The sequence below is a fragment of the Plasmodium vivax genome, chromosome 3 (genome assembly GCF_000002415.2).
Source record: "Plasmodium vivax chromosome 3, whole genome shotgun sequence".
Classification (NCBI taxonomy): domain Eukaryota; phylum Apicomplexa; class Aconoidasida; order Haemosporida; family Plasmodiidae; genus Plasmodium; species Plasmodium vivax.
This window is the reverse complement of record NC_009908.2, coordinates 352,687-373,178: the sequence shown is the minus strand read 5'-3', so window position 1 is coordinate 373,178 and position 20,492 is coordinate 352,687. Positions and strand designations below refer to the sequence as shown.

Sequence of the window (20,492 nt, the reverse complement as noted above, 5' to 3'; positions counted from 1 at the left end):
GAACCGCTTCCCCCGAAACGCTTCCCCCGAACCGCTTCCCCCGAAACGCTTCCCCCGAAACGCTTCCCCCGAAACGCTTCCCCCGAAACGCCTCCCCCAAACCGCAGGATGCACGAGCTGGGGGAGGGCGCCCGGGAGGAGGAGGCCGGCGAACTGGTGGAAGTGAGCATCAACAAGATCGCCAACAAGCTGGCCAACATCCTCTACATCACCAGCGTCTCCATGAAGGAAAACTTCGCAGCGCGCAACGCCATGCAGTACGCCAAGTTCATCAATGACATGAAATCCTACTGCGTAAACTTCATCCAGGCAGTGAACAATATCATTTCAGAATTTTACAGCTGCACCTGCTTGCCTGTGCATACGATCCCCAGGAACCCATACAACAACATACAGGACGTGGGCACCATTACCAGTAACCTCAGTGTAGACGATGGGGCGGACAAAATAAAACAAAACAGGAACACGCTGCACACATTCAGAACGGCCTATGCCTCAGCAAATTTCAACACCATCCTCAAACATATTGAGCACTTCAACGATAACGTTTACGCCGCTCTGAGCAACATACAGCAAGCTAAGGCTTCCCCCCAAGCGTATGCAGACACGCAGACGTACGGAACTGTGCTCTCCGACCGTTTGAAGAGCAGGGAGCGGGACAGCGAGCACTTGGAGCTGTACGTCGCCCAGCTCACCTACGGCCTCTTCTGAGGGGCGCGCGGTGATAGCGGCGTTAGCGGCGTTAGCGGCGTTAGCGGTGTTAGCGGTGTTAGCGGTGTTAGCGGTGTTAGCGGTATTAGCGGTGTTAGCGGTATTAGCGGTGTTAGCGGTATTAGCGGTATTAGCGGCATTTTAGCAACATTTTTGCGACCTTTTAGCGGTGTGGACGGGTGGCCCCCTTGGCATGAGGCGCCGCTACTCCCCGGCCACTCATTTGCGGAAAAACAAACGGGTATCAACCCCGGGGGGAAAATCCCATCACGCAGTTGAACCCCCAGGGGAGTCTTTTTTTTTGTTTTTTTTTGGGGGGGATACTCCAGTCAAGGCTGCTACTCAAATACAATGAGCAGTTGTAGGGGTCATTTTGAGAAGGTTAAGCAGTTTCGTCATTTCCTTTTCCGTAACCATGCACAGACATGTGCACGCATATGTGCACACATTGTAATAATTTTTTTTTTTTTTTTTTTATTTTTATTTTATTTTTTTTTTTTTTTTTTTTTGGCTAGCTGCGCATGCATGTTCAGAATTTTTTCAACCCTTCAAATGTGCAGCCCCCCCGCCGAACTGGTCAAACGCGCTGCCGCCCCCATTCGACATCTTTGGCCCAAAGGCGGGGGCACTCTTTTCCATTTTGCAATTAACCGCATTCCCATCGGAGTGAAAATAGCTGCCAAAGATGGCCAAGTCAGCGGTCGGGTTTTCCGGAGCGCCTCTCACATCCTCATGGCTGTTGGCATACCCATTTGGGTAGCCTTGGAGAGACGCACAGCTAGCCATGCCGTTCATCTTGTCGTCCCCCCGTGCGTAATTGTAATGGTACCCAGGATGGTTGACGCGCAGGGCCCAGTTTCTGTTAATCCCACTTGTCTGTTCGTTCAACTGTCCGAATGAGAAACCATTTTGTAGCTTAACGAGTTCCTCTCCGTGGGGCCGATAGGCATAATCGCTACTGTTGAAGCTCTTGTGCAGGCTTGCCATGGACGGTTTGTTCGCCGCGAACGTGTGGGCCATGTGCCTCGAGTGCAGGTTATACGCGTTGATGCTGTGGACAAGGTTGTTCTGGTGGTGTGCGGAGGGGTTGTCCGCGTGGCCGCTGCAGTTGGGTAGGCGGTTGGGGTGGTTACTCATCAGGGTAGGCTGATCATTTCTGCGGCTCGGCGCGTAGCTTGGTGCGTCTCCCCCCAGGCTAGCGAAGTCCCCGCCGCGCCTATCCACCTGATCGAACCCCCCCGCGGGGTTCCCTTTGCGAGGAAAACTGTGTCCATCGAAGCGGGGCGCAGCTCGCGGGGGCTCCTCGCAGCTACCGCTGTGTATGCCGCTGCACGCCATGTGTACGTCGCTACCCCCCCCGTCGGTAAACTGGCCCCAGGTGCGCACCATATCTCCCTGGATTTTTCTGAACAAGGCAGGTGAGTAGGCATCGTCCCAACCGGCAAGCATAAGAGGCAGGAAGTGGCCGCTGCGCGATTTGTCGGCGGACCCCCCCTGCACCATCAAATTTTTCTTAATGTTGCAGATGCACACATTGGCTTCCTCTCTCAAGCCATCCGGCACGGAGTTGTATTTGATCAGCTCGAACAGGGCGAACAGCCTCGCGTTTTCAGGGCCATACACCGAGACGGAAAACTGCTTACTCTTTTTAACGAATGAGTTTTCATTCCCGTGGTTGTGACTGCGCAGGGGGGGGTGCTCCCCTCCGTAGGGGCGGCTCACCTGGTCGCTTCCACTGCCCGTTTCAGTCTTCATCTTCGGCATCACCTTTGCGGTGGCGTTGCAACTCATTTCTTGGAAGCCCCTTTGAACAAACCATTCGGCCCTCCAGCACTCCTTCCCCCGTACAATAACTTTGTAAATTCTCCCCGGGATTTTTTTTTTTTTTTTTTTTTCCGCCTTCACCTTCTTCTTGGTCATTGGCGTAAGTTTTCTCTTGCGTGTCCTCCCCGGTGCGCTTCGTCTTCTTGGGTGGAGACTCCCTACACATGCATATTTGCGCTCCTCATGGGGAGTTGTACCCGCTGGTCCATCTGCAAAAAGAGACTTGCCATTCATCTGTGCACTTTCAAATGAGTTCATCACTTCGTGCGTTCTAACACCTGTTTGGCTATCCGTGTGGTTACTCTGGTCAGTGCTTCGCAGGAAGGAGGCACGTTGGGTGTTTACGAAAAGGGGGTCCCTCAGTCGTTCCCCAGGGTTAACCTCCCGCTTAACTGTAACCTTCAGTTGGCCACTTCCACACTGGAGTGTCCCACTTGACTGTTCACTCGTCACTGACTCGGGGGTCTCCTCTCCGTGGTCCTCGATGGTTAAGTAGGTCCCTCCCCCTGGTGTGTATATATGTATATTATCTTTGCTTCTCCTAAAATGGTAAACACGTTTGGAGGAGGTCCCATCACTGGTTAGAGTTTCGCAGAACGTCTTCTCCTCATCAGAGGGGACGTCCCCATGATGGTTCACGTCTACCTGGCTGCTTCTACAAAGGGGACTTTCCCCTTCCTTCCCCTTTGGCAGGGCTAACCATTCATGGGTGCCACTTCGCTTGTTCGTTTCGTCGCTACCATTGGAAGTGCAGCACAGCAACTCGTCGCTTAGGGTAGACAGCAGGGGGGGGTAGCCGCTTGGGTTTCTCCTCAGCTCTGGTTGGTCCTCCTCGAAGGGTTTTCCCCCACTGGCGGAGGCGGCCATTTTGCCGTCTCGGAAAACTTCCTCACCATCATCATGATGATCATCATCAGAAGCTTCTTCTTCGCCTACATCGTCGTCCCCTTCATTTGGGGAGCGTTCTCCCTGTGGCAGATCTGACGAGGGGCACTCCGCTATGCGCTCCTCCAGCTGGTCCGCATTCCCCTTCGTGATGAATCCACTTGCCATTTCGAAATGTGCCATACCTACCTGTTTCACATCACCCCGTTCGCCTCCTTCGTGGGGCATCCCACCGCACAGGGGGTCACCCACATCGTTCATCCGCTCAAAATTTGCTTCCCCCCCTGGTGCTTCCTCGTTTCGTTCCTCTTTACCTTCCTCATGCTCACCCTTCTCTAAAATGGAGAGTTGCGCACTTGTGAGTCTCTCCGCTGGGGGGTAGGACCTGTGGGAGTTGCTCTGTGGGTGCCCCTTCGAAGCGGCTCCACAAAGACTGCCCCCTTCAACTGGGATATTCTCCACCGGGTTGTCCTCAACTGGGATGTCCTCAACCGGGGGGACCCCCAGCCGAGTTGCCAGCTCCTTTGTCTCCCCAAATCTCAAACCCTCTAACAGTCCTGCCGTCCCTCCTTTACATTTTAATAAAGCGTCGTCCACCGTTTGACATCCTTCCGATTTTGCTTTCCTCCAAAAGGAAGCATCACCCTCGGTGCCTCTTTCACATCTGCGCTTTGAGTCACTGGGCCGGTCCCCTAAGACGGGGGCGCTCGCCTTCCGCTTGTGCATTAGCGCGAAGGTGGGATAGCCACACGTGGTGCTACTCGTTTGTGTGGGAGGGCAGTAGTCGCGCTAGACAACCACTGGTGGGAGCGACCCGCACGGAAGTGACAGACGAGCCGAATGAAGGGCCACACCGAACCGCTCGCAAGGGTGGATAGTCTTGCCTCGCATAAGTGATGCTAAACGCGCAAAGTAGTAGGGACAAACACTCGGAAGGAGTAAAAAAAAAAATAAAATAAAAAAAAAAACAACGAAACAACGGAACAACAAATCAATCGGCGTAGGCGCAACTATGCTGTTGGTTCCCCACTTTTGCAAGGACACAAACTGGTTGGAGCTTTATATGCCCCAAAGGTGTGCAGAGGCTGGCACGTGCCGACCTGTCTGCGCTCCTGCGCGCGATGAGAAGACAACTGAGCTCCAATTTTGGTGCAGTTGACAAAACGGGGCCTTCTTTGCCGCTCCGCTGCGTGCGCGATGGGAGAGTTGGATGTTCGTCTGGGTTTTTCCCAACGTCAGTGCGGCGGAGAGATTGGCGGGGTGGCTGAAGTGGAATAGAAGCGGAGCCGAAGCGGAGCGAACACAAAGCTGCAAAGAAACTGCCACGAGGTACATGCCCTTTTCACGCATGTCTTCCTCGGCCAAACTTCACAACGGGGAACACAAGAGGGTCAATACGACATCCACGCTGCTGCGATTTTGACGAGGCATGAAAGGGACATTTCGCTTTTCCTTCGTGTTTGTACTGCTCTTTGGAGTTGCACTTGCGATGGGGGGGTGCTCTTTATTTTATTTATTTATTTTTTTTTATTTTTTTTTATTTTTTTTTTTATTTTTTTTATTTTTTTTTTTTCAAATTTGCTTACCAGTATATGTACACCTTTCCTTTGTGTGCAACTTTGGGCGGACTCCCCCCCGGACATACGTGCACCTACGGGGGAAACAGCACAACGTGGGTCAGCACAATGCGCTTCATTCGTTGGGATGCCTTCCAAAAATGTGGTGCGTCAAGCTGGGGGGCTGCACACAGGGTAACCCCTACAAGAGGGGTCCCCTTTCCGCTGTCTCGTTGGTCAAACGTGTCCGTATGGGACAGGTTATACCCCCTCCACTCGGTGAAAACCCATTTTGATGAACAATCTGTGCAGAATTGGAGGGGGCATACATACTCACATTGGTGTCCTTTTCCCTATGACCATTTCACATCAACTTATTTTTTTTTTTTTTTCATATTCGGGTGAATCCGGTGTAGATAAGGAGGTCTACCCTTCGTACTTTCGACGGATACTCCCCAATAATTGAAGCTACGGAGAAGTGAAGCTGCCCGGAAGGGTGTGCCTTTCCGGTTGATTGTCCTTGCCTCCTTTGATCCATTTCGCTCTTATGCGCGTGGCGCCTTTTAATACGACGCGCAGTTGTTTACCCTACGCCTTTTTTCCGCTCGAGTTCCACTTGGAATTGCGGCCACTCCAACCGCTACCATTTTTTGGTGGGTTAACAAATCGTCGTAACAATTTTTTTAACCATTTTTTTTTGGGTGTCCCCTTTAGCAAAATTAACTGGGGTGAAAATTCCCGCGAAAAAAAAAAAAAAAAAAAAAAAAAATTGGCCTCTCCATTGTTATTCCTCCCCCCCTATGGGGTGTTATAAGTCAGCTAATTTGCATTTCGCAATGTTTGGGGCTTGCCACGATTTAGAGGTAAACACGTAAGGGTAAAGGTAATCATTTCTACATTTTTTTTTGGGGAGAACTCCCCCCGCCTCCGCAGCGCATTGCAAATCGCTTTGCGCGTCGCCTTGGCGCGACAGGGGAAGGAAACTGAGAAGGGGGAAGCGAAGGGACGCGGCAAAGGGAAGCGCCAAACCGGGACGCACGAAGAACAACATAATGATCACGCTTTTTTTTTTTCTTTACCCCCCGAATATATGCTAATATAAAAAAATAAGAAGCCCGTACGATTTGACGCGCACCTCCGAAGGAGTCACCTCACTTTTCCAACGTGTCCTACGGACACACCACGCAGGTTTGTGTCTGACCTGTTTGCACATTTACCCACGCAAGTGGTTGCTTCTTTTGCCTTCCCACTTCTAGGGGAGTGTCCCTTTTTTTTTTTTTTTCACCTTAAAAATGATGAAAGAGCACCTCGCATGTCCTACCATGTGAGAGTGCAAGTGGGTTCGGGGGTGTTCATCGAGGAAGCGAGGGAGTGCTCGCCACGAAGTCCCTTCTTCCCCCCCCATTTAGTAACTCCACTCCCGTGGTGTGTCTGTGTGTGGCTAGCGCAAGTCCATTTCGTTGCCACCCCGCTGCTCCCTCTCCGCCCTGCCTGCCGCCTCCTCAGCACGATGGGCGGGGGAGGCGAAACGGACGAGCTGAGGAGGAAGGATGAAGAAATTTTAAAGCTTAGGAAACTGGCCGCCATCTTCAAAAGTGAGTGCAAAAAGTTGAAGGAGGAGAATGACGCGCTGAAGAGGGGCGGAGGCGCAGAAGGAACCACCGCCCCCAAAGGAGCAGAAGGAACGAACCCCCCCGCTGCGGGAGAGCAGCTAAAGAACGAATACGCCAAAAGGCTAGCGGTAGAAAAGAGCTACAAAAAGTTGAAGAACTTCACCCTCATGCTGGAGGAAAAAATGACTCAAATGAAAAGTGAAAGTAAAAAAAGGCACACCGAAATGGAGGAGAAGCTGAAGGGGTGTCAGAACGAATTGTCCTTATCCCACAGTGAAAGAGAGCAGTTAAGGAAGACCATTCAGGAGAAAGAAACAACCGTGGAGAGGTTAAGAAGCAAGATGGAGCAATTTACCTCCTACCTAAAGGAGCAAAAAGGGATGACAGACATGGCAGAAAGTAGCCTCAACCAAGCAGTAGAGTACAAAATGCAAATTAAAAAATTGAAAGAACATCTGGAGGGGGTAAAAAAAACGGAGGAAATTACAGCCAAGGAAAGGCAGCAGTACAGAAGCATGATCATGCTCTGCTCCCAGTACAAGCAGAAGTGCAAGCAGCTACCCCTTCTGGAAAGCAAAATAGAAATTCTGGAAAGCAAAATTAAAGAGTTGGAAGTGTTCAAAATAAGAGATAATGAAAGAGCGGAGAGTATCTCCCAGCTTAGAAAAAGCCTCATAAATGAGCAGGTCGAAAAGGAGAAAATGAATGAGCAACTTAATGAGTGGCTAAACTTTGCAAAATTGTACATAGATATGAATGCCATCGATGTGGAAAGTTTGAAGCGGTCCATGCAACAGATGCAGGAGAAGTACTCCCGAGTGAATTCTACCAAAACGGACTTGGAGCTCCGCTACAGGGAGGTTGCTGCTGAGATGGAAATGCTAAGGCAAACTCTCGAGGATAAGAGGTTGGAAGTTAAAATTGTGGCCAATAGGAATAGGCAGCTGGAGAGGATGTGCGAGTTTGCAAAAAGGGAAGCGGCAAAAGGGGAAGCGGCAAAAGGGGAAGCGGCAAAAGGGGAAGCGGCAAAAAGGGAAGCGGCGAAAAGGGGGGAGGTTGGCAAAGAAGACAGCAGAGAAGACAGCGCGACTGTGGAGGACCCCCAGAGGGAGAACCCCCTCGCGGAGTGCAAGGCCAAATGTGACTTCCTCCTGGCGGACAACGAGCAGAAGGAGAAGCTCATAGAGCAGCTCGGCGAACGGGTGAGGAAATACCAAAGCGAGTTCGAGCAGGTGTGTCTGAAGCTGAGGAGCGTAGAGACCGCCTCGGACGAGTTGCAACTCTACCAGAAGGAAATTCTAATTCTAAAGGAGGAAATACAAAATTACAAAAATAGAGTCGTCTCTTTGGAAGGAGACCTGATGCGTTTGAAGAGTGAACGAAGTGATGATAAACAGACGTACGAAGCAGTCATCCACGATTTGAGGGAGGCCGTTAGGAAGGCCCAATTCGACAGCAAAATGAGTGCCTCTGCAGGGAGTTCTTCCAACCAGGGGGGAGCCCCCCCCGAGGTGAAGAAGCAACAGAAGGAAGAGGACACCGATGTTTGTAGCACCCTCAACGCGCTGTACAGCCATCTGGAGAATCTCTCCTCTGTAGACGAAGTCGAGTTAGTAACCCTGCGGAATGAAAACTTATATTTAAAGTCCAAGCTAGAGGTGGTAAAAATTTTTTATGCCAATCAGATTAAGAGCTATAGGGAGGCCTTCCTGTACATTTTGGGGTGGGACATTCAAATAGAGCAGAGTGACCAAGACATCTTCTTCATCTTGACGTCTCTGTTTTCCACCCACGATGGGAAGTTTGTCTTCATAAAGAGCAACGGGGCTAAGGAGAAGCGCTCCCTCGGGTTGCAAGAAAAGGAGGAGAGACCCGCCAAGCGGGGGAAGCGGCAGGGGGGGGAGGCGGACTCCCAAGGAGGGGTGACCCCCCAAGAGGGGGTTGCCCCCGTGGAGGGGCCTTCCCAGGAGAGCGGTAACCAGGCCGCCCCTAATGAGGCGGATTCTAATAAGGCCGCCTCTAATGAGGAGGCGACACCCCCCCGCGAAGGGCTAACCAGCGATCCGGCTTCACCCACCCCCCTGGACGTGTCCCAGGCCAGCTTCGAAAACACGAACGTGGCCCGCTCCTCCATCGTGAAAGGCTGCAAGTACAGCCTGCTGCTGCACGGCCACTACGGCCTCAAGTGGAGCGACAACGAGGAATGGAAGAACCACATCAGCAACGTTAGCACCTACCCCGTCCTCCTCTCCCTGTCCTGCATCGAGGAGTTTAACAGCATCAAGGCGCAGTACGGCGCCAGCATGGGCAGGAACTCCCGGGGCATGCTCTTCAAGCTGTAGCGGTGTGCAGGAGCGTAAGTGTAAGCGTGTATGCGTAAGTTTGAACGTACGCACGTATGTTCGCATTATGTGTGTATTTTATTAATTTTATTTTATTTTATTTTATTTTATTTTATTTTATTTTTATTTTATTTTATTTTATTTTATTTTTTTTTTTTTTTTTTTTCTGCCGTCCCCCGGGGCACACAAATGAGCGCCGTTTAAGAACACATTAATGGTACAAAAAAAAGAAAAAGTTGTTCCTTTTGGGAGTTTTCCGAGTAAGCCCTAAGCCAACCGCAAAACGGCGAAACACCGCAACCGCTAAACCGCAAAACCGCTAAACCGCAAAACCGCAAAACCAACCGCTTTCCCCCCGCGATGAGGACACTTCCTACGTCGCGCCGGCATAATATACCCCGCTTAACAAAATGGCAGGGATATTTACAAATGTGAGCAAACCTCTGCCGCGCGGGGGGAGGGAAAAGAAAAAAAACACACACAAACATGTGTACATGTATATATATGTATATAGGTACATGTATATATATGTATATAGGTACATGCATAAATATGCATATAGGCACACGCACATATATGCGTATACACACGTGCACATATATGCGTATACACACGTGCCTGACGTGCGTGGGGACCCCCCCGTCAGAAGTCCTCCAGAAACTCGTCGACCCACTCCTCGTTGTCCGCCTTCTCCCACTGCAGGTTCTTAACCTGGCTGACGGTCTTCCGCTTCTTGCTCAGTTCCTTGTTGCCCTTATCGTCGCACTCGTCGTGGGGCGGGTTCTTCCTCTGCAGGGGGTCCTCGTGGGCGTTTCTCTTTTTTCTTCTTTTCCTTCGTTTCCCAGTGGACATGTGCATGTTGCTGATGTGGTCGTTCCGCTGGTAGTTTCCTTCGCCCCCGTGTTGGTGCGCCTCCCGGTGGGCGTCTCCCTCCTCCTCCTCGTCGTCTTCTCCCTCGTCTTCCTCTGCGATTTCTTCTTCTTCCTCCTCTTCGTCCTCTTCCCCCTCCTCCCGGTCGCCATTCAACTGATTTTCGCAGCTCAAGTCATCCGTGGAGACGGACGACTGGCACAAGTGTCTGTCCTCCTCCTCGTGCGTAACTTCCTCGTGCATCCTTTGCGTTGATATAATTACGTTGGAGTATTTTTTTAAAAAATTTAGCCCCTCATTAATCTTTCTGAACATGTCATAGTACTCGTTCGTTAGGTTAATCTGCTGCTCCTCCTGGGAGACCCCCCCAGAATTCTTTTCTAGATTAATAATCGTTTGGAGCTCTTTACTCTTGTAGGCATATAGCCTCAGCTTGGCCGTCTCCATGAGGAGGAGGAGTTTTTTTTTCTTTGCGTCCACTTGTGCCTTTACGGACGTGCATAGCTCCTTCAGGTAGGACAGCTTCTCTGCGCTCTCGATTATGCTGTGTTCGTATTCGTTTATTTTTTTGTTAATGAAGTGCAGGTTGTCACTCTTTTGGAAGTAGTGATGGAAGGGTATCTTCCCATGCTGTGTGGGGTCGTAATGGCTTCCCCCACTTGGGTGACTTCCCCCACTTGGGTGGCTTCCCCCACTTGGGTGACTTCCCCCACTTGGGTGGCTTCCCCCACTTGGGTGGCTTCCCCCACCCGGTTGGACGGAGAGCGCCCCGGAAGCGATTTCCTCCTCCAACTTCCTCCCAATCAGCACATCCGGGATGATCAGCGACTCAGAGTAAATTAAATATTTATTAAAAACGTTAAGCAGTTTGCTAATTCCATCAAAATCAAAGACCATGCAGAACCAGGGGGTGTTGTGCAGGTCGGTTAGGATCTCCCCCCGGTTCTTATTCTCACTTGCTTGGACGTCACTTATTAAGTTTTCTATGTAAATTGACATGTTTTGGTAAATTTTTCTCTTCAGGGGCTCTATGATGTACTTTGGGTTGATGTAGAAGAAGGCCTTCGTCTTGCTTTTGCTGCTCCTGGTCGGTTTGCTCTTCTCCCCGGCGAGGCGGTCGAGGTGGTCGAGGCGGTCCTGGCTGTTACCCTGCGTGTGCTCATGGTGATTCCCACAATGCTGGTGGTCATCACCGTTCGCGCCCCCCTCCGCTGCCTCTTCATCCCGCCGCTTCCTCTCAGCGAACCGATTCATCTTCTTCAAATCGTACACGTGTCCCCAGCTGGGCGCCCCTCCGCCGCTATTAGCCGTGGCGTTACCGCTGATGGGAATACTGCTTAGCGGCTCCTTACGCGCCACGTCTCCGTCTCCCCTAAAATCCACTTCACCAGGGATGCCGCCAAAATTGGCACTTTCCTTCGCGTTCCCCTCGTCTGCACCCCCCTTGAAGGCCCCGCTACCCACGAACATGTCCGCCGAGGTGCTACCCTCCTTGGCACTTCCCCCCGGGAACTTTCCCTCCTGGCTGGGATACTCACCAATGTTTGCACTGTTCAACCGATCTGTGGTGTTGCTGGCGAGCCTGTTCTTGATGGGCGTGCACAGGTGCTTCAGAAGGTTCGCGTAGTTGTCCGTGCTGATGGCGCTGTTGCTTGGGGCGCCCTGGTTAGCGGTGCCCTGGTTAGCGGCACACTGAATGGCGGCACACTGAATGGCGGCACCCTGATTAGCTGCGCCCTGGTTAGCGGCACACTGAACGGCGGCGCGGGCGAGTGCGCTGCTCCCGTCCGGCACACCCCCCTTCGAGCCGGTCGCTTCTCTCTGCATGTCTGCCTTATCTGAGCTGCTTTTCAAATTGGCCGGCCCCCCCATGGCGCTTACATAATGCAGTCCGCTCGCGCGGGGGACCCCTCCACCGAATAAGTTCATGCCGCTATAATTGGAGTTCGCCTCGTTAAGCATCCCCCCCTTTGCGCCGTCCTCTCCCATACCGAGCAGGTCACCCACCTTCCCCTTGCTGTGCAGGTACCCGTAGTTGATTAGGTTTCCCCTGCCCTTTAGGTGCCCCTCGGCGATTCCCTTGTGGGCGTTCCCCACGCCCATGAGGTGTCCACCGTTCGCGGCGTTGCCCATTGGGATGCCCGCCACGTTTGCCACGTTCGCCGCGTTCGCCGCATTTCCCCCCCCAACGTCGTGGCCCATCGCGGCGAAGTGGGTCCCCCCCCCGTCCATTCCGAGGGCATTCCCGCTTAACGGGTTGGCCATGCTGTGTTTGCCATAGCTGTGGAGGTTTGCCCCGCTGTGGAGGTTGCCTTGGCTGTGGAGGTTGCTTTCGCTGTGGAGATTACCATCACCGTGGAGGTTACCCCCACTGGGGAGTTTCATTCCTGGGATGCTCATGCCGTTGCTATTAAGCGCTCCACTCAACAGCGTGCTGTTTAGTAGAGTCCCCTTATGCATGCTGTTCGACCCCTGTGCAGGTGGAACGTTAAAGGTGCTCAGCTTATTCATAGCGCTACCGAAGTCACTCGTGTGGTTGAAGCTCTGGTTGTTCGCCCTGTGGTGGTGGCTGCTCACGGTGTTGGCAAAGTTGCTGAGGGAGATGTTCTGCCTCAGCTGACTCAGCTGGTTCGGCTGGTTCGTTTGGTTCATCTGGTTCGGCTGGTTCATCTGGTTCGGCTGGTTCATCTGGTTCGTCAGGTTCATCTGGTTCGTCAGGTTCATCTGGTTCACCTGGTTCATATGACCCATCTGACTCAGGTTTGTCGGCACGTTGGGCGCAACTACCTCTTTCAGTTTATTCCTTTGACTGTCATACCCTTTCATATTTGGGTTCTTCCCGCCGCTGACATTTTCCGGCGTCTGGAAGGGTGCTTGGTTCATGGCTGCCTCACTGGGGGGGGGTTTGCTCCTGGTCATGCCGCCATTCATGAAGTTGCATAAGCTGCTTTGCACATTTCCCAGCGCGGTGGTGCCAGCACTAGCGTTTGCGCTAACGTTTGCATTAGCGTTAGCGTCTACGTTTGCGATTGCGTTAGTGTTTACGTTTGCGCTTACGTTTGCGTGTGTGCCGCCCTGAATCGTGCGGTACACGCTGCCAAAGAGGCCGTCCTTCATCATGCTGTCCACGCGGCTGGCCTGGGAGTGCCCACCCTCATACGCCGCTGCGCCCTTCCCCGCCGCCGCCATGGGCCCACCACTCACCGGGTTCATTCGGTACCCTCCCAGTTGGCTCTCCTTCCCGCGCGCTCCTAAAATGTTACCCCCTGAAATGTTCCCCCCGAAAATGTTCCCCCCGAAAGTGTTCCCCCCGAAGGTGTTCCCACTTCCTGTGTGCGCCCCTCCCATGTGCGTACCTGAAAGGTGCCCCCCCGCAATGGGGTTACTCCCCACGCGGCCTCCCCCAACCGGGGGGCCCCCCTTGCCCCCCTCCTTGGCGTCCATATACCCCAAGTGCTGTTGCGCTCCCGAAAAAATGTAATCGCCGCTTTTCATGGGCACGTTCCTGCTGTTGCTAAATGTGTTCATATTCATCCGGTGGGTGTCAATCCGGTGGGCGTCAATCCGGTTCACACCAACCCCGTTCGCGTCAACCCGGTTCGCCTCAATCCTGTTGGCGTCCACTCTGTCGAAGCTCTTCACCTCGGGGTAGATCCCTTGACTGAACATACTCTTGTGTGCACTCCCGTCGGCGGTTGCCAGACCGGAGGGGGCGGTCCCCAAGTTGCCATACGTGTGGCTGCCCACGTTCCCTCCGTCCATCTTATTGTCCACATAGAATAGCCCTCCATTTGCATAAGCCGCGTTGGGGTGCATCTTGCTAAGGTTTATGTGGCTTTGAATTTTACCGACGAATTCGCTCTGATTAGCCTTCATATTCCCCACCTGTCTCGAGCCACTCACCTTGTGAGCATTCATTTTTAAGAAGCTGTTTTCTTCGTTGACGTTTTTAATTGGAGTCACTCCAGAGGCAACATTCAAATTGTGTGCACTTTCTAAGTCCGTATTCGCCTGAACGTTCAGGTAATTTACTCTCCTTTCGTTAAACCCTTTATAGAAGATGTTTTGGGCAAAGTTTTTGTTCTCCATTTGGGGGCTGATCGGGGCGGTGGACGGGATTGGCCTTCGCAAGTTTGGCTGCGCTGTTCAGCTGCGTGGGTAAATTGCCTTGCCCAGCCGCTTAACCACCCCTTCCCCTTTTCGCATGCGCGAAGGCGGAGTAAGTCTACGGTGGAGCTGCCACAGAGAAGGAAAAAACTCCGAACGGGTTGCAAAAAGAAAAGGGGGTCCCCTCTCAAATGCCGACAGGTTTGATCAGTGCCCCTCTCAATCGCATTACCACTCGCGTTACCGCTTCGTTCTCCGTAACGCTCACCAAAAATTAACCTTTTGTGTGAAGTTTTCCAGCGCCGTTGCCACTGCGCGTTGGTCTGTACGCGCATGTTCATCTGTGTGCATTCCCGGAGGGTATATTTTCGGGAAAAAAAAAAAAAAAAAAATTCACTCTGCAAAATTCGCGCGAGTATGTTTTATTCCCCCCTGGTGAGAGGCGGCCAAGAAATTATTTTTTTTTTTTTTTTTTTGCGCAAAAGTGGGCGACGTGCAAATGGGGGAACTGACGGGGAGAAATAAAACACGCAAAGGGGAACACGCAAAGTGGAACATACAAAACGGAACATACAAAGCTAAGCATACAAAACGAAACGCACAGTGACGCGTTAACCCAATCGTGCCGCTAAGGACCAACGGGCCGGCGAACAAACGGCGTAAAGATAGTAACGAAGGAATTGTCACATTGCATATAGTATAGTGTCTTTGTTTGCAAAAAAAAAAAAAAAAAAATGCATTCGTATCAAGGCGCTAACGCCGCGACAATTCGTTTGAAGCGAAACAGTCACGCACACACAAAAGGATTGCGCTCCTCTGACTGGAGGTGAACTGGCGGACAGAAGACGCTTTCTTTCCTTTTGTCCCAAAGGAGGTTGACGAAACTGCGCGAAGAGGGCCGAACGGGAGAATCGCCCAACTGGCTGTAAGCAGTGTTACTCAGATGGGCCAATTCGAGCGAGCGCATTGGAAGGAAAAAAAAAAAAAAAAAAAAAAAAAAAACGCTGTAATAAAGGATAAGAAGAGGCCAAATTAAGCGAGCTGCAAAGTTGCAAAGCTGCATAGCTGGAAATTGCGGCGCCCCTCAGTTGCCTTCTCTCCGCTATAGTTCAGTTGCCCATATGTATTTATAATGAAAAGTGCTACATGTAAAGGTATGTGTATGCCGGGGTCTCCCTCTCTATGGCGTCTTCCACCCGTTTTTCAAACACCATAGTGGTGGAAAAAAAAAAGAAAAAGAAAATTACAGCGTAAACCCCACCGCCCCTTCATTCAGTGATCATTTTGGGTGGCCAAGGAGTGCTCTGCCAGGTGAAGGCAGCGCAAACGGCTCACTACTCCTCTTATGTTCTTCTCATTGGGGGGTACCACCTATTTGCACCCTACTCCAAATGGCCTAGAACGAGGCGCACCGCTAATGGGTTGCACGGTTGGCTCTCCCCAAGTGGCTCTCCAACAGGGAAAAAAAAAAAAAAAAAAAACACACAACACAACACAATCACAATGACAACCATCTGCATGCAAATGATGCGGATGCACGTGCGGCCAATTCGCGCATGGCGACGCGGAGCAATCAACCGAAGCGCGAACAGAAGCAAAATTACCCACCTGTAAAATAATGCGCCGCAGGGCTGGGACAAACATAATTTTGAGAAAGCGAATCTTCCGAGTGTTGACCCGCAGAGGGGGAAACACTCCTGAGGGGGACTCGCCAAGCTGGTTCTTCACTCCACAAGTGTGGCGCGAAAGTGCCGCAAAGATGTCCCCAAAATGCCGCAATAATGTCGCAATAATGCCGCTTAACTAGTGAAGCTTGCACTTCCCGTTTGGTCACCCCTACGTGGCAGCGCTCCAACGCGAGCTCGAATGAAGAATGCCGAGGGCGCCGCCCGATGAAAGGAACCCTCTTTCCCGTTCGAGGCGGTCCCTCCTAGTCGCCCACTGTTCACCTATAACAACGCGGTAGCTGCGCACATCGGAAGGGTACCTCATGTGGTGCAAGTGAGTAGGGGGGTTTTTTTTTTTTTTCCCCTCGTTTGCCGCTAAGCGGGAGGAGTGGGCGTTGGGTAGGACTTGCCCAGGCCTGAGCTCCCCACTTCGCCTGCCTAATGTGCACGTCCACACCGTTGCAACGCAGCGGGGCGCGAGGGGAAAATGGCCCTCACGTTTCTGCTCCTGTTGGTATGTGTGACGCGGGGCGCACTGGGAATCCACGTACCGCAGCCGAATGTAGCGCGGCCGAATGTAGAGCGGCCCCACGTAGCGCAGCCGAATGTAGAGCGGCCCCACGTGACGACGATCACCCAAAGCGCACACACTCGAAGGGTGGGGAAGCTCCTCTTTTTGAGCCCCCCAAGTAATCCCCGCCGTGCGCACCTGCACCCCAATCGAGTGCAAAACAAAAGGGAGACAAACCCAGAAGAGCAGCACCCGCCAACCTTTGATGAATACTTTAACAAACGGGCGGAGGAAGACTACACCAAGTTGGAGGCGGAGAAGCTTAAAATCATGAGGGAGAGCGTCAGCAGCTATAGGGGCGAAATTAGGAAGGTGCTCGAACGGAGTTACAAAAGCGAATACGAAAAGTTGCTGAGGGAGGAGAAGGAGGACGAGGAGGTGAGCGGGCAGGTACACGAAAACTTGAAGATAACTTTCCTCATGAAGGAAAGTATAAACAACTTTCTCTTCACGCGGTACAGCTATATGATCAACCGGCTGAAGGAGCAGTCCGCCATTTTGAGGGGCCTGCGCGGGGGGGCCAAGCAGGGGGAGGCAAAGGAGGGGGAGACAAAGGAGGGGGAGGTAAAGGGGGACTCCCAACTGGGGGACTCCAAAGTGGATGACTTCAAAACGAGGGACTTCCAACCGGGGGACTTCCAACCGGGGGACTTCCAACCGGGGATGATGGCCCAATCCGTGCAGTTCTTCCGGCCGCAGACCGGCTCCTCCCGGGGGAGCGGCGCCGGGGCGAGGAACTGCCCCACCTTTAGCGACCAAATCTTTGCCAACGCGAAGTTGCTTCTGGGCACAAAGGGGGACGCTCCAGTTGGGTCCTCCTTCCCATTAGAGAGGGAGCAGCAGCAAAACGAGCAGAAGGAGCGGAAGGAGGCAATCGGAGAGGAGGACAACCCCATGACGGGGAGCCCAACGGAGGAATTAGAAAACGAACAGAAGCTATTCCCCAGAAGTAACGTGTCCGCCCTGGACCTCTTCAAACACAACGTCAACGCGTTTTTGTCCTACAAAAGGGAAAACATCATAAAGGAAAACCTGCATGAGAATTTGCTCTACGGGAGAGTAAAAGTCCACTGGTTTCCTAAATTTATGAAAAGGGTCATTACAAAGCTGTCGGATTACATCAAAATGAGTGACGTTATAGTGGAAGTTAGAAACGGAATCATTCCCTTCGTTTTTGATGACCTCCCTTCACTTGACATGTTTAATTTTAGGACAAACAAGCCGAGGATAATTGTATATACCAACTGTGATAGGTCCTCCATTAAGGGGAACGAAGAATGGGGGAGCTACTACAGGAGGAAGCTCTTCTGGTACGATAAGCACTTTAATAGAAAATTGGAAGACAAAGAAGGCATGGAAAATCAACTAAAGAAAAGTGCAGTCATATTTGTAGATGCGAAAAATGGGAAAAAAGAAATCATCGTTTTGAAGAAATTAATTAAAAGGTTATGTCACCATGTGATTGAGAGGAAAAGAAAAAAGGGTATTCATAATTATAAAGTGAAATGCATCTTCATAGGGTTACCAAATGTTGGCAAGTCAGCCCTCATTAATCGTCTGCTCGAAGTTAGGAAGACCAAGTCGTATGACCACCCGGGTCTCACCACCAACATACAGATGTATTCCTCAAAACTTTATGAACTGATTGACACGCCGGGGATTTTAGCTCCCAACCTGTATACGCTACGGGGTAGACTCCTCACCAGCAGGAATGCCATATTGGACCGAATATATAATCGCCATCCTGGTGACGACCAGGCAGGGGGCAACATTGCTTACATTGGAAACTACCACAGCTACATGCACGTGGAAAATAGTATCTACCTGCTTGCGCTCTGCAACCATATATCTCCAAAAATGTATCACATATACAACGCCGCGGAGACGCTCCTGCAAAATGTGCACCGGGCTTATCTGTACGATAATGACTACGTAGAGATGGCCAGAATTCTGAAGAGGTACCAAATTAGCTTCACCGAGTGCGTCGACTTTGAGGGGAAGTTCTCCGCCTACCACTTCATTCAGCGGCTGGCTCGGGACCGCTTCCACAACGACTTGGACCAGGCCGCCATGCGCCTCGTCACGGACTTCCGCAAGTGCTACCTGGGCCGCATGACGCTCAGCTACCCGCTCTACTTCAACCGCCGCGCCATTCGCCTCCGCGTCGCCGCGCGCTATGCGCGTCCGCCCGCCGACCGCTACGTGGGTTGGTAGGAGCGGCGTAGTCCGCAGTGGCGTCGTTCTCAGAGGCGTTGTCCGCGTGGCCCCTTTTGTTCGCTTCGCTGCGTCACCACTTTGTTCGCTTCGCTGCGTCGCCATTTTGTTCGCTTCACCGCGGCGCCTTTTTTTCCGTTTCGCCGCGCTTACGTGTTAATTAAAAACAAACGGGGGTTCGAAATGAGTCAAAGGGAGTTAGCGGCTCTCCAAATGGGAGTTAGCAGCACTACGAAGGGAGTTAGCCGCGCACCAAAGGGAGTTAGCGGCGCACCAAAGGGAGTTAGCGGCGCACCAAAGGGAGTTAGCGGCGCTCCAAAAGGGGGCAAAAGAAGGTCATTGGCAAGGGGCCAGCCTCGGGCTGCGATAAATCAAACTGGCTGCTTCATCCGTAAGGCATTCCCCTCTTGCCCTTTTGTGGAAGGGGGACTCCCGTTTGGCCAAATTTGCTTAAAATTGGAAAACCGCTAATTAAAATTGAAATGCCGCTAATTAAAATTGAAGTGCCGCTAATCAAAATTGAAGTGCCGCTAATTAATGTTGAAAAACCGCCTACTTGGGAGTTCCTCGCGGGGGCCGTTTCCGCCCCTACCAGTTGGATAAGCTGAAGTGCCCGCCGCTCTTCTGCTCCGGCTGCTTCGCTACCGGCCAGCTGCAAGGGGGCAGAAAAAAGGGGGAAAAAAAAGGTGTACATCTGCGCAGGCAGGCACAATAACGCACACATACATATACACACACACATACATATATACACACCCACCCACACATATATATATGTATTTATGCACACGTGTGGTGGCCCCTGCCGCTGGCCGCCCTACCTGGTCAACTTCAAACAGTCCGAGAAGAGCTCGATCTCCTGGGAGACGTCGTAGGAGGCGCTGTCCTGCACAACGCGCAGGTAGGCCAGGCGGTCCTCTATCAAGAGCTTCAAGTTGTGGAGGCACCCCGACTTGGCCAACCTATGCCGGTGGTTCTGCATCAGAGCAAGGAACAGTTCGGCCGTCGTCTCCCCATACTGTATGCCCGTTTCGTCAATATTTTTGTTATTAGCAAGGCAGATTAGTCCCTTCATTATTTCGTTTTTTAAAAAAATCTCAAACGTAATTTTATTTTGAAGAACCAAATGCTTCAGCAGTAGAGCCGACTTCTCCTGGTATTGATACATATTTGTTTGCATCCCGTAGACTAAGAATCCTACCCCCCCATAATCAATAAATTTATTTTCTGCCTCATCATGGTGCCTAATGAGAGCCGAAATGGCTGTTATTAGCTTCTTATCTATTACGCTCTTTTGGGATTCTTGCAATTTCAGTAATAAAGTTTTTAAGGCGTTCTTTTTGAAGACACTTTCTTGTAGCTCTGGGTTATTTGAAAGGGCTAGGGAAAATATTTGCAAAACGGATTCTAAGATGTGGTGGTTTGTTTGGTTTAGCAGTTTTAATAAAGGGTCTATTGCGTTTATCTTGTGTAGATTGCGGGAGACCTCTGGGTACTCGTCCACTAGCCTTTCCACAATTTTGGCGGAAGCCAGGACCATTCCTTCATCGGCATGTTCAAAGTTTTTCACCGCTTCGTTTATCGCTTCGTACGGGTCCTCCACTTGACTCAGGGCGTCCTTGATCGCCCCCTGCAGGAACTCGATGTCGTCCTTGCTCAGCCGCTTGTTCGTGTCGATGGTGCCATCTGGGGGGGGAGGCGGTGGAAAAGCGGTGGAAAAGCGGCGGAAAGGCGGTGTCGCCGCCAAAGCGCACTGCCACACACGCTGCAAACACTCTGCGCACGCCCAGGTGAGCCGCGGCACCCACCTGCGTATTTAGTCGACCATTTGAGGAGCCCCGGCCAGTTTATGTTTACCATGTTCTACTCTCCTTCTTGCTCTGTTGGGGGGTGCACGGCCGCTCGCGCACGTGCGTGTGAGCGGGGGGTAAGCTACCCAAAAAAACGGCGTCCGCAGGTTTGCGGCGTATATGTGGTGGTTATACTTTGGCGTTAAGCGAGGGCAGCCTTTTTTTTTTTTTTCTTTTTTTTTTTTTCCCCTTTGTTGCTCCAAATTGGTAGTATATATTTTATCTACGTGGGGAAGGACTCCTAACCCTTTTCCACAAAGGTGAAGTGGAAAAAAAAAAAAA

At 51.7% G+C, this 20,492-nt stretch overlaps 6 protein-coding genes across 6 annotated transcripts, besides 11 other annotated features; 3 read left to right on the top strand and 3 right to left on the bottom strand.

Annotated features, from left to right (window-relative positions):
* Positions 1 to 108: 108 nt before the first annotated feature.
* Positions 109 to 711, top strand: PVX_000695 (hypothetical protein, conserved; the record flags this gene model as incomplete). Its single annotated transcript, XM_024731213.1, has 1 exon — positions 109 to 711. The coding sequence occupies one exon, from the start codon at positions 109 to 111 to the stop codon at positions 709 to 711; it is 603 nt and encodes a 200-aa protein (XP_024586937.1).
* Positions 712 to 1,197: 486 nt separating this feature from the next.
* Positions 1,198 to 1,249: a microsatellite.
* Positions 1,250 to 1,251: 2 nt separating this feature from the next.
* Positions 1,252 to 4,146, bottom strand: PVX_000700 (hypothetical protein, conserved; the record flags this gene model as incomplete). Its single annotated transcript, XM_024731212.1, has 1 exon — positions 1,252 to 4,146. The coding sequence occupies one exon, from the start codon at positions 4,144 to 4,146 to the stop codon at positions 1,252 to 1,254; it is 2,895 nt and encodes a 964-aa protein (XP_024586938.1).
* Positions 2,615 to 2,635: a microsatellite.
* Positions 4,147 to 4,389: 243 nt separating the features above from the next.
* Positions 4,390 to 4,417: a microsatellite.
* A 535-nt stretch (positions 4,418 to 4,952) lies between these two features.
* Positions 4,953 to 5,022: a microsatellite.
* A 726-nt stretch (positions 5,023 to 5,748) lies between these two features.
* Positions 5,749 to 5,774: a microsatellite.
* A 712-nt stretch (positions 5,775 to 6,486) lies between these two features.
* PVX_000705 (hypothetical protein, conserved) lies at positions 6,487 to 8,931 on the top strand (the record flags this gene model as incomplete). The annotated part of the gene is made up of 1 exon (XM_024731211.1): positions 6,487 to 8,931. The coding sequence occupies one exon, from the start codon at positions 6,487 to 6,489 to the stop codon at positions 8,929 to 8,931; it is 2,445 nt and encodes an 814-aa protein (XP_024586939.1).
* Positions 8,932 to 9,034: 103 nt separating this feature from the next.
* Positions 9,035 to 9,125: a microsatellite.
* A 321-nt stretch (positions 9,126 to 9,446) lies between these two features.
* Positions 9,447 to 9,569: a microsatellite.
* A 4-nt stretch (positions 9,570 to 9,573) lies between these two features.
* On the bottom strand, positions 9,574 to 13,890 carry PVX_000710 (hypothetical protein, conserved; the record flags this gene model as incomplete). The annotated part of the gene is made up of 1 exon (XM_024731210.1): positions 9,574 to 13,890. One exon carries the CDS (start codon positions 13,888 to 13,890, stop codon positions 9,574 to 9,576), a length of 4,317 nt encoding a protein of 1,438 aa, XP_024586940.1.
* Positions 13,891 to 14,911: 1,021 nt separating this feature from the next.
* Positions 14,912 to 14,939: a microsatellite.
* A 459-nt stretch (positions 14,940 to 15,398) lies between these two features.
* Positions 15,399 to 15,418: a microsatellite.
* A 998-nt stretch (positions 15,419 to 16,416) lies between these two features.
* Positions 16,417 to 18,360, top strand: PVX_000715 (hypothetical protein, conserved; the record flags this gene model as incomplete). Its single annotated transcript, XM_024731209.1, has 1 exon — positions 16,417 to 18,360. The coding sequence occupies one exon, from the start codon at positions 16,417 to 16,419 to the stop codon at positions 18,358 to 18,360; it is 1,944 nt and encodes a 647-aa protein (XP_024586941.1).
* Positions 18,361 to 18,948: 588 nt separating this feature from the next.
* On the bottom strand, positions 18,949 to 20,477 carry PVX_000720 (hypothetical protein, conserved; the record flags this gene model as incomplete). The annotated part of the gene is made up of 3 exons (XM_024731208.1): positions 20,169 to 20,477; positions 19,182 to 20,046; positions 18,949 to 19,012 (listed from the first exon to the last, which is right to left on the bottom strand). Exons 1-3 carry the CDS (start codon positions 20,218 to 20,220, stop codon positions 18,949 to 18,951), a joined length of 981 nt encoding a protein of 326 aa, XP_024586942.1. The 5' UTR covers positions 20,221 to 20,477.
* Positions 19,104 to 19,156: a microsatellite.
* Positions 20,398 to 20,425: a microsatellite.
* Positions 20,478 to 20,492: the final 15 nt, after the last annotated feature.